General features: G+C 40.6%; 1 protein-coding gene across 1 annotated transcript in view; it reads right to left on the bottom strand.

Moving 5' to 3' along the window:
• igdcc3 (immunoglobulin superfamily, DCC subclass, member 3) overlaps window positions 1–12,333 on the bottom strand; it is a 65,457-nt gene extending 53,124 nt beyond the window's left edge. Inside the window, exons 1-2 of the mRNA XM_023263194.3 lie at window positions 11,985–12,333; window positions 6,416–6,721 (exon numbers count right to left, since the gene is read on the bottom strand). Of these exons, the coding sequence (XP_023118962.2) occupies window positions 6,416–6,721; window positions 11,985–12,051 (373 nt within the window). The 5' untranslated portion in view covers window positions 12,052–12,333. The remainder of the gene's footprint in view (window positions 1–6,415; window positions 6,722–11,984) is intronic.
• Window positions 12,334–16,394: the final 4,061 nt, after the last annotated feature.

The following is a 16,394-nucleotide window of genomic DNA, read 5'->3' as shown; positions in this document are numbered from 1 at the left end:
ATAGAGGACAAACCGTGTCTTTTCAGGTGGTAAACAGAGAGCGAAGGAGACAGTTGCTTACCCTTGCCTTACCTTGGAAAAAACCATGCCAGAGTAGAAAATGGATCTGCTTAGGAGCAATTCTGGAGAACAGATTGCTATTCTAAAGTAAGTAATACAATCTCTTCATTGTTGCCATTTCTAAATCAACTCAAAGGGAGCATGCGTAATCAGGCAATGAGATCTGAGAATGTATTCTGCAGGTGTACTGTAATAACCGGTTTCTAGTGTAATTACACAGTAGAGGTCAAAGCTCTCATCCCTTTAGCCTGCCTTGTCAGAAGAGGAAAGAAGAAAAAAAAGCTCTTTCTTCCTCAGTCCTTCTGACATGCTGCCAGGACAGATGGCGGGCGCTGACCACACAGCAGGAGGGAGCATTTTAGGTTAACATCAGCCCACATACCTGCCCAAAGCAAGAAAAGGGGCACTCACGGGCCACGTCCATATGCACTAATACTTTGTGATGTTTTCAGGACAGGAATTTCAGTCAGAGGAACGATGAGGAATGTAACAACGACTCTTTTATATCTGTGACTTTGTGGCAGAAAACAGCAAAGCCACATGGCCTTTGCTCAGGAACCACAAAACATGAAGTCAGTAAGTCAAACATGCAGTAAATTATTTTCACCGACTAAATTTCATTTCGCCAGGATGAAAAGAAAATAGGCTTCATGTTGAAATGTCAAAACTACACATGACTAATCAATATGACATGAGAGAGATGACTTGCTTCGTGGCAAAGCGAGCAGAGGGGAGGTCGAGGTGGTGGTGGTGGAGGGACAGATCGAGGGCGGGGTTTGGCTCGCAGACAAAGGGAGCTGCAAGGAGATGTAGGGATGGAGCTTCAGCATTCACCCAGACAGGAGGCCATGAAAGGGGTGGGGACGGGAAGGTCGGCATGTGATGGAGAGCCACCGTCCAAACACAAGTGCGCGCACACGTACAAACACTCCCATGCAGGCTAACACGAGCTCATAAATCACTCTCTCCGAGCACCGTCTGAAGGCGAGTAGTTGCACACGGCAAGACGCAGTTTTCAAAAGTAGCAACTGTGCATCTTCTGCCACAGTGTAGTTTCTATTACTCCTTTGCATTTATTTCCCAGTGAGGAATTACATTCGCACAAACGAGAGGCAAGGGTATAAAGTGAGCCACTTTTACAGGCATCCTCTGTCTTCTCAGATTTCATCCTTTACAGCCCCCTGGGTGCTTCTTTTTCATTAAAGTCTCATTCAGAAGCCTGCCATTATAGCAGCAGAACAATTCACTGGGACGATTTCTGAATCAAACAAGGCTGAAATGATGTACACTGAAGCACTCTATAAAATAAATACCAGTTATTATGCTCACGTTTATTGTGCTTTTTACCATTTGTGTTTTTCCCTCTCGTCATGTTTGCACTGACTTTGCATTTTCTCACTTTGTGTTGTGTTTGCAAATCTTTTCATATGGTCCCCCCCCCCCCCCCCGCCCCCCCCCGCCCCCCCCCGAGGTCAACTGCAGCCCCCCAATATGAATGGGACAGGAGGGAGAAAAAATATATTTCCTAATGAAGCTTCAACTCTTTCCAATTAATTCCACACAAACAGACAAAAGCAAGTCATTGCAATTGATCCTAAAAGCTATGTTTTTTTTCTAACAGGGATCTTTTGTGGTGTGTTGCCTGGTGACGCGGGGTGTGTGGTGGGGGGAGGGGCTGGGAGCCCTGGCCCGGTCCACTGTACCAGGCTTGTCATTCATCCAAATGATGAAAAGCTTCCTGAACATAAGCTAATGAGGAGGTCCTAGAGAAAGTGAGGAAAGAGAGAGGGAGAAACCAACCATCAAAGAGATAACATTTGGGTGGTAAAAAGTGTTTCCTGAACCGACTGCCGATTTAGAAGGGCGACGGGGAGTCCGTCCTACACCAGCCCCCGACAGTGAGCTCACACAAATGGTTGTCAAGCAAATAAAAAGTGAAATTTATGGAGGGTGGTAGTGTGGAGGGTAAGATGGAGGCTTTATCCACTGGGAGGGCTATAAAGAGGCTTCAGTAATCACACCACCCATTGCATCACAGTGGTACAAGTCAGAGCTCTGTTGTGAGAGGAACTATAACACAGCAAATTACCTCAAAAACACAAAAAGAGCATCAACATTAGCAAACACTTGGAACAGAAAAAGAAACAAACATTAGTCAGTGACCCTTGTAAGCAGAGCATTTACTTGTTTCGGGCCATTTCTCTTCATAAACAAAATGAAAACACTTTGTCCTAAGTAATTTATTCCCGCTACAGAGCTCTGGTGGGCCTGGAGAGGATCAAATAGACAACCGGCTGTCCAAACCCCCATAGTATAGAGTTAATCTCAAATATTAGGCTAATTTAAGACTTTATATTAAAGACCTAAAACGTAATAGTCCATCATATTAAAACATCAACAGGGGAACACTTCTGGACTGAACAGGCGCCTGCAGCTACATGAAGTCTGAGGAGCGCCAGAAGTCAGGCCAATGAATTTACGCTCCAAAATAAAGCTCATGTAAAAAGCCACAGATAGAAAGCCATTATGCCTAATTATACACAGCGAATTTTATGATTTTGCTTCATGTGACACAACAGGGAAAACACAAGGCCTCTAGGTCAGACTGGAAGTCAGTTACCACAACAAAGCCATGAAAGCCCCTTTAATCTGACTTGTAAAAGAACTGGGGCATTTTTCCTACATTAAAAAACAATAAAGACATTGGCAAAACCACAGTGTAAAAACCTAAATATTCTCTATTCCAAAATACAGGAGACGTTGGGAAACAATGAATAACACTGTGACACTTTACAGCTAGAAATTCTTGTCTTGTGAGTCACTTTGATGGAAAACTGCTTCTAGCTTCTTGTTGTGACGGGGGACAAGGTATCATTATAACGCTTTCCTCATTCAACACCTTTGCCGAAAGACTGCTCAACACAAACAAAGAGGTCAGAGGTCGGGGGTCAGAATGTGACTTTGTAATCCGCCGCTCCCTTCCTGATCAATACGAGTTGAAAGAAAATAGCTGGAAAAGGTCTGCAGAAGAGCAAAGCAAAGCAACAGGAAGGTAATTCAACCATGAATGGTTTTGAACTTGAGCCACCAAGTCCAAGGTGTGCTACAGGTTGTGTTCATTCATTAAATCTGTATTCATTCATTGAATTTTGCAGAGTGAGAGAGAGGATTGTGCTGAACTTGCACAATTCTTAATTTTCCACGCTAAAGGATTCCAAAAATTAATTTGTGAATCACAGTGTGGCATTACTTTACAACCCCTTAAAAACCAATGTCATTATTATATATTTTGCAACCATTACAACAAATTTCAATTACTGGCAGAGCAGATTAATGAGTGAGAGTGTTGCGTGGTTTGAATGTGAAGGAAAAATAAACCTGAATGCATGATAACTCCACTGTATCATAACTCTAAGGAACTCTTATTTATATCGATATATTCAACAAATTTATTTTCAAAAATCGAACACTAACACTGTGAGTTTATGCATTACTCTCAGTAAAATATACTTAAATTTCCTAGAAACACATTAATAAACTTTACTTGACGCCGTGTGTATTCCAGCTAAATTGCTTGTTTACAAAATGTCAACATTAAATTCTAGATGTACACCAACTATCCACTGCACCTAAAACCACATGCTGATCTATCAGACATTCAAACTGATTCCCTGACTCACAATTTTTCATCACAGATTTCAAGAAATACTAAACTTTCTACCAGATATGAAGTGTTACATAATATACTGTACACTGATAAAACATAAGTGATAATTCATTTGCTTTTCTCTGCAAACATCTTCAGGCGATGAATGTTGTATTGCTAAATCTACAGATTTTCATTTCCCACATGCTTTCTTACCACTATGTCTGTAAAAACAAAACAAAAATAACACAGGGGCATCATAATGTTGACTTTTACCTAATCTAGAACAAAAAAATGCGTCACAAAAGAAGATTCAATTGCAACCTTTGAGAAGAAAGACCCTTTCGGGAGGCCTTAAAAGGTTGTGTGTGCTTGACAGTGCCAGCCACTGAGCAGAAGTGACTTTTCCCTTCGGCCAGTGAGACGTCCATGCTAACCTCCCCACCCCACTGAGTGGAAAAGCTGGATTGGCCACAACAGCACAGCGGTGTCCTGTCTACACATAGCCTGGGAATCAACAGGCTTCTGTGAGCCTTTGTCTATCTCTGTGTTAAAGAATATACATAACAGTACCTTCAAAGAGCCTTAACTCAGCTCAGTGTGCAGCGGTATAGTGTCACTAAAGTGTCTGGAGGAGTGTGCATCCTTGACGCCTTTGATTTCAAGTAAGTTGAGACAAGCACGGTGTGAGACAAAAGACAAGAGAGGAGGACAGAGAATAAGACTGTCTCGCCGTGATATGATGGAAAAAAAGCAGTAAAAATGAACCATGGTAACAATGCTGGGGCCTTAATGTTTGACTAGAATGACTTCAAATTAAAGACCTGGTAGTCTAGCCAGATAAAATGTATCCTGATGCCTCGACCAGTGAGTGGGTTGCTGGGTTGCTTCGAGCTTACTGCACTTTTACAAAGCAGCTTGGAGACTCTCAGCATGAGCGCTTGTTAATGCTAAATTCAAAGGCTTCCATTTCTAAGCAGCACTGTAGATGACCATCAGAAAGTTCATTACACTCAAAGAATAATATTAAAATATTCAAATGACTCAACAGCCGGGGACGCTAAGTACATTTACTTGCACAGCAGTACACCGACTGGACTAAAAAGTGATTACTTGTCACAATATTTCAATTACAATGTTTACATCTGTGAAGAACAAAGATCCCAACTTAATCAAATTTGAAAAAGTGGTTGTGATTTCGCTTTTGTTGTGTTGTTCAGTCCTGATTTCTATACATTCTGGTAACACAATCCGGCTCAGAGAAACGAATACATTAGCAACTCAAGGTAAGATCTTGTAGGACGTAGGAAAGTGGAATTTCAAGCTTACAATGAAGAACAACAAAGATCGCAATCATAGCCATGGCCAATCAATTCAGACTGATGTGTGTCATGTTAGTTGTATGTACACTCAGCAACATGAGTTCCAGAGCCTTCAGCTGTTCTGTACAACGACTCTGGAACTCATTACTGGTGAACATCCGTCAGATGGACTCTATTGAACAGTTCAAAACACATTTGTTTAGATGACAATACTATTATGATTTGACTGTAATCAGGTCATTCAATGTATGTCATATCCAATACAAGAAAAGCACTCAGAGCACAGTACTCCGCCAAGGCTGCTCAGTTGACGTATCATTTCCGACGGATGAAATCTTTAATAAAAAATGACCTTGTGCTGAGCACAAGCATGTGTTATGCATGTGCACATTATGTATTTATACTAAATTGTGTGTAAATGACTCTTACAAAGGTCTGTTGATCAGTTCATCAATTTTGGCAAGCCTTTGTTTTGCAAGTGTTAAAATAACCGTTCCCTCCAGGCTTTTATTTTGAAGGCGTACTTTTAATGCTACAGGCTTTTATTTTGTCACCATTCCAGTGGTACAGGAAGTGTTTATCTAAGAAGCGGTTTCTTGACATGACAAAGACGCTGTCGAAAAGTCCGAAAATTCACCCAAAGACGCTGTTGCTGTCTAGCAAAGGATGTGTCTAAACTTAGAAGCACCTTGCTGGAATGGGGACAAGCTCTTCCAGTGTTTCCTGAAGAAAGGAGTGAAGGACAGAAAGGTGGATTTGTGTTCAAAATAAGGCTGATGGTAAATAAAGGCTTTGTGAAACATCAGGAGCTTCACCATTGTCTGGCTGGGGTTTGCTACATACATGACCTAAATATGTAGCGGGACTCAGAAACACCCCACAGTTTAATCATTTGTTCCTTGTAGGATTTCCAACTGATAAATCAGTCAATTTGTAGTAGGATTGCAATCATGTGATCGTCAGCAGGTAACTAACACAGTGTTCACGTCATGGTTATAGCAACACCGTGCTGGCAGCTATATCTTGCAATGGGAAATCCTCAACAAAGCCGTGGATCCAGACTATAAGCCGCATCACTGCCCAAATCTAATCATTTGGTCCTTGTGTCATTTCTGACTTTCCCTGAAAATGTCATCCAAATCCGTTTGTCTGTTTTTGAGTAATGTTTCACACAGACCGACAGATTCACAGATTCACAGACAAACGTACGCCGATCGTCACATAACTCCGCTGTTCCTTGGCGGAGTAATGATTTAACTTAAAGTGCCCTAAGGAGTTTTGAAAGGCACCAACAAATGAAATTTATGTTTCATAAACTTTTTGAGTCTTCCTGTAAACCAAACACAGCCCTCAAAATACACAAGCCAAAATCAAAGGAGAGACTTACTGGCTGCCTGAATGCGGGCCTTGCGGCTCACCACCAGCCCAAAGGAATTCTGGGCCATGCACTCATAGTCACCCTCGTCAGATGAGCCGTCGGATTTGGTCTTCTGGAAGTGAGCAATCAGGAGCGAGCCGTTGATGAAGGTGGTGTGATGCTGGTCCTGAGTTAAGAGGAGGCCATTGTACCTCCACTGTGTTGTAATTGGGGGGATGCCAACCACCTGGCAGTGGAGCATGAGGGGCTGTTCCTGCACAGCGATGATGTCGTTGGGCTCCAGGGTGAAGGAGAGCTCAGCTTCACACATCACACCTGAAGAAACACACACAAACACACAGTAGAAACTTTAGTTTTCCTCAGCAGATGGAGTTTGCTCAGTTGTCATGGTTAAACTCAAGTAAAGAAAAAGCTAATGAGTGGACTCTGAGTTACGATTGTGAGAAACAGCTACAAAGAGATGCTCTCATTGTTTGCAGGTTCATATGCTGACTAGAAACGACAACGTCCTCAGTTTGAGTCCGACTTCTATTGTTCAACTCTCTTTCTCTTCCTTTTCTGTCATCTGTCTCCAGTGACATAAAGTAAACCAAAAATAGCTATATAAAGACAACTATATATATCAGCCTCCAACATTTACATACTACAGTATACCCTTCTCTCCTGAGACATCTCACAGCATTTAGCATAACATTTCGCTTAAATACCAAATTATGCTACATTTCAATAACTTTATGCTGCCCAGACTGCAAACAGACTCTGTCACTATGTCACACTGATTATTTCTTAAGCCAGAGAGACAGTCATGGACACGATTTTCCAGGCTGCTGCTACACTATACTGTGCTCTCATCCTCACATCCTAGAATCAACTGAAGGCCAATTCAAAGAAATTCATAAAGGGGTGATGTGATCTCTTCATATCTTCAGACTCTCAGAGCAGCGTTATGTAGAAGTTGAAAAGTGGAGTCGGCTTTGCGACTCAGGCAGGCAATCAAAAGGTGAAAATGATTCAATCTTTCAAAGAATTGTGCAGTTTATTATTTTGTTTTCATTTCTCCTGCTATGTTCTGACAAGTTACTTATCTCTATATACACTTACCCATTCAGTCATTTCAGTATCTACTTATTACCCTCCAGGGTCATAAGCGACTGCGGTTAATGTTATAATTTTCACATCAACAAACGAAACAAACAAGAAGAACTTTCCTCATCTTATAGCCTGATAGCTGCTCACCAGGCTTTGCACCTCATGAATAAAAAGCCTTGAGTGAGCCACCTCCAGGCTACAATCACAAGGGAATTCATAGTCTATAGGCCGAATGCACCCAGACCATGTGTACTGATCTACGACAAATACGCATGGCCTTGTACGGCTCTACCTGTAACTTTGTCACCGTGACATTCGCTTTTTTCTTTTCCACCCACGAACACAAAGTGACACTGACTAAAGCCTCCAAATAGGTTGTATTTATGAGTGGTGATGCTCATCACTATATAATGATGTGAGAAGATCTGATTTTCAGTATTTGTGGTTTCTGAGGGTAAAGGGGGGGAAATGGGAGAACAATAAATAAAGGATGTAAACAGCCTGACCTGACTTGGTACTATAAAAGAGGAGCTTAGCGAGCGCTCTTGGTATCATGTTTCAGCTGCTGATGGACTAAGCACTACCAGTCCCTGCCCCAGGGCCTGGAATCTGGTGGGAGGGGGCTCAGGGAGGGCAGCGGAGGGGGGCAAAGCACAAGGGTCAAAACAGAGAACCTCCGGCTTCATCCCTCAAATTCCACGAAAGAAATTCTTCCCCCCTTAGGAACAGACCAGGAATTTTACTGACACACTTCAGCATGAAGATCACATATGAAGTCTAATGCAAAGAAACAATTCCTCTCGCTCTGTGTCCTCCCTTCTTACCCCTCCTCTCCTTTTTTACACTCAACGAGCATGGTAAGTAAAACGGCCATGAGACCAAAGAGACATCAGTGCTACCACTTGTGAAAAACAAGGGGGTGGTGTTGTAGAAATATTTAACCCTTAGCTGGCAGACGGTGAACCCGCTGCCTGAGCTGCTGCTCTCCAAAATGATGCCGGCCACAGAGCTCAGGCTCCTTTGATCCAGCAGAGATCAAGGTTTCACACAGGCAGCAGCCAGACAACCAGACATTCAAACTTCAGGTTTTGCTCCAATCATTGAAATTCTCAGGGAATTACATACCAAGCAAAATTCTTCTCTAAAAAAAATGAAGATGTAAAAGCTTAAGTGCTTTACGCTCAACCATCCTTTATACAGATAGACTGAAGTAATCGGGCTTTTTATTTTCAGCTTTCAGAGCTAACAAATGACATTAGTCAATGTTATCAAGCCTTGCAGCAAACAGGATAATAACAGTTCAGTGTTTAGTGTGTCATTGATTAGGAGTGGAATAAACAACTTTAATGATTTCGTGTTCAGGTAATCAGAGTTGCTTCCATTAGGTAGACCAATGTGAACGTCTTGGGCTTTTTCTTTCCTAATGAATAAAGCATGTTGCCAGATTGACTGGTTAATGCAATTCAGAGCTCTGGAAGGTTGCAAACAACAGTGTAAGAACGGCAAGGTGAAATAATTTCGAACAGAACAACAGCTTGTAAAACAGATAAATCTGATAAGACAACAACGAAACGAGGAGGCTTTGCATTTGCTGCGATTCAGGTTGAGGTGATGTGAGAACACCGAGCATCCAGGGGTGTGCAGGAGGAGAGCACAGCTGTAGAAAGCAGTGCCAACAGAACAAGCCTATCCACAGAAACACATGTTCACAGACATGAATCTATACAGGCGTGGATTGTCATGGTTAGATAAGGAGACACACATGCACACACACATTTCTCTGCTTGTTTCATGCAGAGGAAACAGACACTGGCTGGTAGGATTACCCCGTAAGACTAGAGACAAGTGTCGGCTAAGTGTGGCTCATGCTCTGGCTTACCAACTATTGACAGATAAGTGTGGCGAGCTGGCACAAAGGTTTACTGCTGCAACAGTAAACTGGGGATGACACACCAGCTTCGGACAGACAGATGTAGTTAGCAGGCATGAGCGCCAATGACAGAGCTAAGTGAGCTTAGGACACACCACAGGCTTCTTCCAGGCAGTGGGTGAAGATATAATGGGCTACTGACACAAGTACTTTGCATCATACCACATGATAGTGATATAATGGCAAGGTATAGGAGCTGATTACACTGAGTAGTCATAGAAGTTCAATGGGATGCATTGAAATAAGACACTGCTGAAGGGAAGGTATGGAATTAAACAGTTAAGGCAGTCTTTATTGCTTTGTAACTTACTTTCTCTTCTCACTCTCTTATTTGTTGCAGTTCTTTGGCTGATTCACTATTACAATAACTACATACTAACATATTTTAAAAAACTAAGACATTTCCGCAGAATTACGTAAGGCTTGTTCAAAATGTGCAATAACTTTTTTCAAATTCTGTGCAGGGATTGTGTGTTCATCCTCTAATTTCTCACTGCACTGAGCTGCAGGTGGAAAGCTGAAGCAGCATTTCCACTTCAAACCAAAGGATGCATGCGACCTTTGTGAAGTGGTGAGTATTATACAGGAACAGACATAAGAAAAATATCAGTGTTCCTTTAAGACAGTCTCTCAGCATGCATAGCAAAAGTCCTATATTTGCACTTTGATCAAGTGTATATGCAAACACCAGAGAGCCCTCTGTGTAAATAAGCCATTAAAACGGGCAGCCACAGAAAGAACAGCTCAATTCTTTTTTCTTTTTTTATTATAAAGTCTATAGTTTCTGACTAAAAAAGCAATATTTATTCTATTTCCAGGGGGAGGACTATGTATGCATCATCGATACTTGCATTCCCTGCTATAGGGTACTGCTTGATAAATTATTAATCAATACTCTTGTTTTCCAGCTACCTTAATGCTCATGCTCATTAATGAGAATGCAGTTTAAAGTGTTCTGGTATTTACTATTGCATAGAAACTCAGTCGTGATTATACTGAGCTGGCAGCAGCCTAATACCTGTTGTAGGAGTAAAAAAAAAAAGAAAAGTATGCTGAGACACAGTCCATGAGTTGGGATGAATGTAAGGAAGCTGTTGCACAGTGTAGCTCTCTCAGCCATTGACCAGCAACTGTAGCAGTCCTAATCCTGAAAAGGCAAATGCACTTTAACATAAATGAGCTTACAGAGGCAGAAACCTAAACAGTTATGAAGTTAAGTCAAAGTCCTCAGCACTTTTCTCTTTCATGCTTTGACTTCACATTGACCTTTTCTCCCAAAGTTTCAAAGACAATCTGAGACAATCCATTCAAAGCAAACTACTACCCTTTGATTAAGTAAAATTTTCTTATCCTGAGGTTTTCCAAATGATCTCTTTTGGCTCAGACTCTGAGCTCTCTGGTCCACCAGAGACGCAAGGCAGATATTCATCTTAATCCTTTTTTCTCTCTTATCAATACTGCTTAAAATGTCATAAAAAGCACCTTTATCGAAACTCAATCTAATCTCTGATGCAGACATGCACTTGAAAGAGCTGCGTTTCTTTAATGTGATGGGATAGATTGGAATTACAACTACAGAGCTGTGTTTTTGGATGTTACCAACCATCGGACTGAACATGTTATGAACCACTGTGTAGTAGCCTTTCTGATTCCAGTGGGGCCTTTGTGGGTCCCTGTGTGGTATGCTTTGCAAATACTCAATACTCTCTCCTGCCTTTGAATTAAGGGGCCCCACATAGAGAGAGAAACTGTCTGTCACCGTGAACAAAGGGATGTAAAAGAAATTTTGAAAAGTAGGAGAGAGACAGCCTTGACATTTAATCTGTACAAATATTCTCCCCAGCAGGCAATAAGCACAGTCTTTTAATCTATCCTCAGGGCAATAACCACTGTCATTGCACCCAGCCATAGTGGTGGTGTGCTCTGGAAAAGCACTGACCATCCAAAGAAGTCCACCTGCTACGAACCCAAACTCCATCTAAGTCACATTTAAAGAAGAAGAGTTAGCTCCTGGATGCTCATAAACAAATGTGTGCGTTTTTCATGCGTAAATCTGCAGCTATTGCGGTGCAAAAACACATTTCTCACAGCACCAACCTTTCACTAGAGCATTCTTCACATTCTTCTAATCGGGATCTTATCAAAACAGTTGGGAAAACAATCCAGAAACGCTGCTGACTACACTGCACGTGGTTTCCATGTATTATTACAGCGCTGCCTGGACGTCCAGTGGAGCTTATGCGCTATTTGGATCTGAACTTGGTGCGCATGTGAAGTTTGAACTTTCTACAGAATGCACGAGATGGAACTTTGATCAAACTCTACAGGAAATGCACAAAGATCCAGCTCTTGTCTTTGAGGGTAGATAACCAAACGGTGACCGAGGAGAGGGGGCCAAGTTCAGGGTTAGTGGCCAGTAACGCCGCTGGCTGCAGCTCTCCGGAGTGTGGTGCATGCTGCAGCCAGGCGGGCGTTCAGGCTGTTTCCTCCACAAAGACACCGCAGCCTGCAGCCCCTGCTCCTCCACTGCACTCCGCTAATAACATTAATGCCACTTACCGATTAAAGCATTTACGAGTATTCCCAAAAAGCACGGAACAAGGCGGCGGCGCCTTGTGGATGCCATTTAAAAACACCGAAAACACGTCCAGCACTTGCTTTGATAGAGAACAACGTGAGGTGAAGAAGAGACAGCGCTTTAGAAAAAATGAAAAAAAAAAAAAACAACAGAGAGAGGAAACACACAGAGAGATATCCAGCTTCTTCAGCTACTACATGTTCCGACCTACAGTGCTACAGTTTGGTGGCTCTCTGGGGTCGAACCAGCTTTCGCCATTTTAACCATCTATCAGGAGTCTGTCAGCATCCCGCACTCTCTCTCCTCCTCACTCACTCTGCTGTATCCTAAAGACTGCCTCCCTCCCTCTCTCTCTCTCTCTCTCTCTCTCTGACACACACACACACACACACACACACACACACACACACACACACAGAATCTGCTCTCGGAACAAAAGAGGCCGACTGCTGACTGTTTCCCTCTGAACGCATGAGAAACTTGCACAAACTGCACGATTTCTGCATGTCAGTGAAAAACACCCTCCACTACTTCTACAGGTAACGACAATCACTGTAAATAACAGTAAAATAATAAAATAAAGCCACATTACTGACCATAACACAACTATCAGAGAATAATAAGCTCATGTTTCAGCTGAAAACCTCATTTTTCTGCCACTGGTTGGCACAGAAGTAGATAAAATGCAAAAGAAAACAAAAGAAAAACAGCATCTATAATAGATTTATTTTTTATACTAAACACATGTTTTTAAAGGCTCACTTTCACAAACACAATATGAAACACTAAATTGTTAAATAGTGTCAGCTGGGTGTGATTTAGTTAAAGCTGATGGTTCAGCACAAGTGAACCTGATGTGATAAATAAACAAGAGGGACCTCTAACACCCAATTATAACAAAGCAGCGGTAGTTTGGCTGTACTCCAACTCCCCCTAGTGGACAAAATACACACTTAGGCTGTCAATTATTTCATTATTGCAGGAGGCGGTGTAACCTATGAGGTAATGTGTCCTCTGTTCTCTGTTATTAATGTTTCATCATCATTCATCATCAATTAATCTGCCAGTTCTTTTTTTACCTTAATGGACTCTTTTTTAGTCCATCAAATATCATAAATACAGGAGAAACTGTCAATCCCAGTTTCTGAGAGTCCACGCTGACATCTTTAAATGTGTTGTTTTGGCTGAGCAAATCTCTACACCTTGAGATATTATTGCACTATGATATAAAACATAGAAAATGAGTAAATATTCACACACGAGAAGCTGAAAATAGAAAGCGGTCAGCATTTCTTTACAATATTTTAAATGGGCCTATAATGATATAAAATATATAGAATAGTTGCTAATTTTATTTAACGACTGATATTCTGAGTTCACGAGTTGCAACAAACTATGTGATCAAACAGAAGATAAAATCAGGAATAGACTAGGCTCACAAACATAAATTTTAAACTTAAAAAATTATGCAACTGAGCAACAAGCTGTTTTCTCACACCTTCACATACTCTGGGTGATAGTTTAAAAGTCAAAGCTTGCATCAAATGTGTCTTTTTTGGAGTACAACAACACTGTTATATGTTCTAAATATTAGTTAATCTTCTATCAAAGAAGCTTTTTTAAAGATGACAAAATAGAAATAATAAATTATTAGGCTGTATTAAGAGAGAAAATGTAGAAATGGCTTGATTTAAAGGTAACTGTTGAGTGGAAGTGAAAGTGTCATGATAAACAGACAAGGTAAAACTATCATTCTGAAGTGTTGTGTTCGTTTAGTTGTACTCGAGCTCCCCCAAGTGGACCACGCATTTATTTCAGGTCCGCAAAACCAAAACAAAAAGAGAAAAGTCACAAATATCACCTGTTTTATAGTGAGCATTGTCCAGTATCATAAAAGTTAAATCAGTTGGGGTTGTTCTAAGGCTAACATATCATCAGTGAAAGGCTCCTCGGTGCCTTTTAACTCGATTCGACTCCTTTCATAAAAGTAAAACTGCTGCTTGTCAACACACATTGACACAAAATAATACATAACACTCCAGTGTTAAAAATCTGATTTTGAAAGTATATTGTCTTTCTCTCTTATCTCCATTCTCAGTATCCTGCATCACACAAACACAACTGTCAAGCCAAGTGCCAACATTCACTTGTGGCTTCCACTGGGATTCAAACTCCCAAATCCTGAGCTAAAGCTCTCAGTCTAAAGACTTGATTTTACTCTCTTGAAGACACGCACAAAGACTGCATGAGATGACATACTCAAAGATATGGAAAATCTAACACTGAATTAACCCATTACACCACTACATCTTGATCTCAACATAGACTTTGCTGCTTTTATACTTTCTCACCTAATCAGTGAAAAGCTGTGATTGGCTAAAATTTGCTGTCACCTGCTAGATTTCCTAAAACCTGAAAACAGAGCCAGGAGGAGGTGCCGATATCTACCTTTCTCTTAAACGCTTTTTATTACAGTATCCTGAAATGTTAGTAGAAAATGTTGGCACAGTGGCGAAAAACTAATTAAGTTAAATGCAAAAAGAAATGTGAAAGCTGTGTGTTTGAAATGAAAACTAAGAATCTTGTTTGTTGCTAAAAATACATTTAAAATGAGCAAAGAGAGCTATGTACGGTGGGCCTGAGGTTTAATCCACTGCAGCTTCAGCAAACTAAGAAAACATCTTTACCAGTTTTACATTCAGGGGAAAAAAGCTACATGGAGACAAGACATGAGCTAAAGTTGAAATGTGCTGCGAAAACAGAGAAGACAATACTGGAGATACAAAGAACTCTGAAAAGTCAATAAACTTTATTGTACCCTCTATGTAATGTGGGTACACTTTAGGGACGAGCAACATACCAATGCTAACAGTCGACATGTAGCTTAGCATACTAGTTGGCATTCAGTGTGTGTAGCACTAAGTGGCAACATAATTGCTTTTCTTTATAGGGACAAAAGAAAATGTTTTTAAATTCCATTTTCTCAAGGGAGCTTTGCAATATGTGTATCTCAGCTCTCAGCACCGAGCTCTGCAACAACTATTCTAACCCACTACAGATAGTTATGATGTTGGCATGCAGGAAAACAATAATCTCATTGTTGATCAAAGTATTGATCAGACTGAGTGATTGATGGATGATACAAAAGGACAGAATTCATGAAGTGCACCATAAATAAGCTACAGAGGAAGATCTGGTGGTGGAGAATGTGTTACACTCTATGGTATCAGGTTTACCTCAGGGAATAAAGCACCTTTTGGAGCTTACACAACCCCCTGAAAATATTTTTTTTTTCTTTTAAATAAATATCTTAATATTACAAGATAAGCCTGGGTGCAATGAAGTGAGAAGCTGAAGAAGGTTTGACCTTTTGTCTTGGAGTGGAGAAGTGCTTTCAGGAGCAAAAGCCGGGACAGTTGTACTAGAAATGGGTAAGATAAACATACATTTTTTACAAGCTTAAATTTGGGGCAGCATACATTAGATTTACTGGCCTGACTGGGGAAGGTGTTTACTCTATGTTGAAGATGTGTTTTGTTTATTTGGGGTTTTTTTTTTTGGTATTTTATTTCATTTTAACTTGGTTTTCGGATTTTATTTTGTGCAGATACATTTTTCCACTAGTAGGTGTGAACTTACAGAGCTGCACCAGCCTATGTAAGCATATGAAGTGTTACAACTTCACATTATTAGGATTTACACAAGCTTTGTTTCCAAAAACTACAGCCTATGCTTGTTACCTACAGTGAATTTATTAGACATTGTGTGATGTAAACTATGAAAGCAATGACTATCATCATTATGATGCCTGATATTTTTGGAGAGCAATTGATAAATATTGTTTCCCCGAAAAAAAAAAATCATGTCGTAGAGGGTTCAGTAGCCTACATCTCCTCAAGTCCTGTATTCAAGTGCAGTTGTAAGGTACTTTACTTAGTTAGTTTTATGACACTGTATATTTCAGATGGATATTTTACACAGTATTTTTGCTTTTAATTTCTAAATTTTACTTTTAAAACACTGGAGAAATGCACTGCAGTGGTGAATAATTGGAATGATTAAATATTTTACAACTAGGTAAAAAACAAAGATTAATACAAAGTAATAATAATGAATACCATTTTGGGTTGCAGATTTGTTTTTCTTTCCTCACTAATTAATCACCTCACAACCTTCAGGGTTTATTTTGTGACCCACTGGAGGGTAACCCGCTGCTATTGGTGGGGAGCTAACCGGAATAAATTAATTAGTAGAAAGTAATTAAAACAAGCTCTGCCTCATTAAGAATGAAATGCAGCCTATACACTGATAAATATATTGAACAGCAATGCCTCAGGGTACACTCCAAGAAATCTCTATTTGTTCACAGCTGTATGACAGTATTTTAACTG

The sequence above is a fragment of the Amphiprion ocellaris genome, chromosome 1, assembly GCF_022539595.1.
Source record: "Amphiprion ocellaris isolate individual 3 ecotype Okinawa chromosome 1, ASM2253959v1, whole genome shotgun sequence".
In the NCBI taxonomy this organism is placed as follows: Eukaryota; Metazoa; Chordata; class Actinopteri; family Pomacentridae; genus Amphiprion; species Amphiprion ocellaris.
The sequence above is the reverse complement of the archived record's forward strand: the minus strand, read 5'-3'. Positions and strand labels throughout refer to the sequence as shown.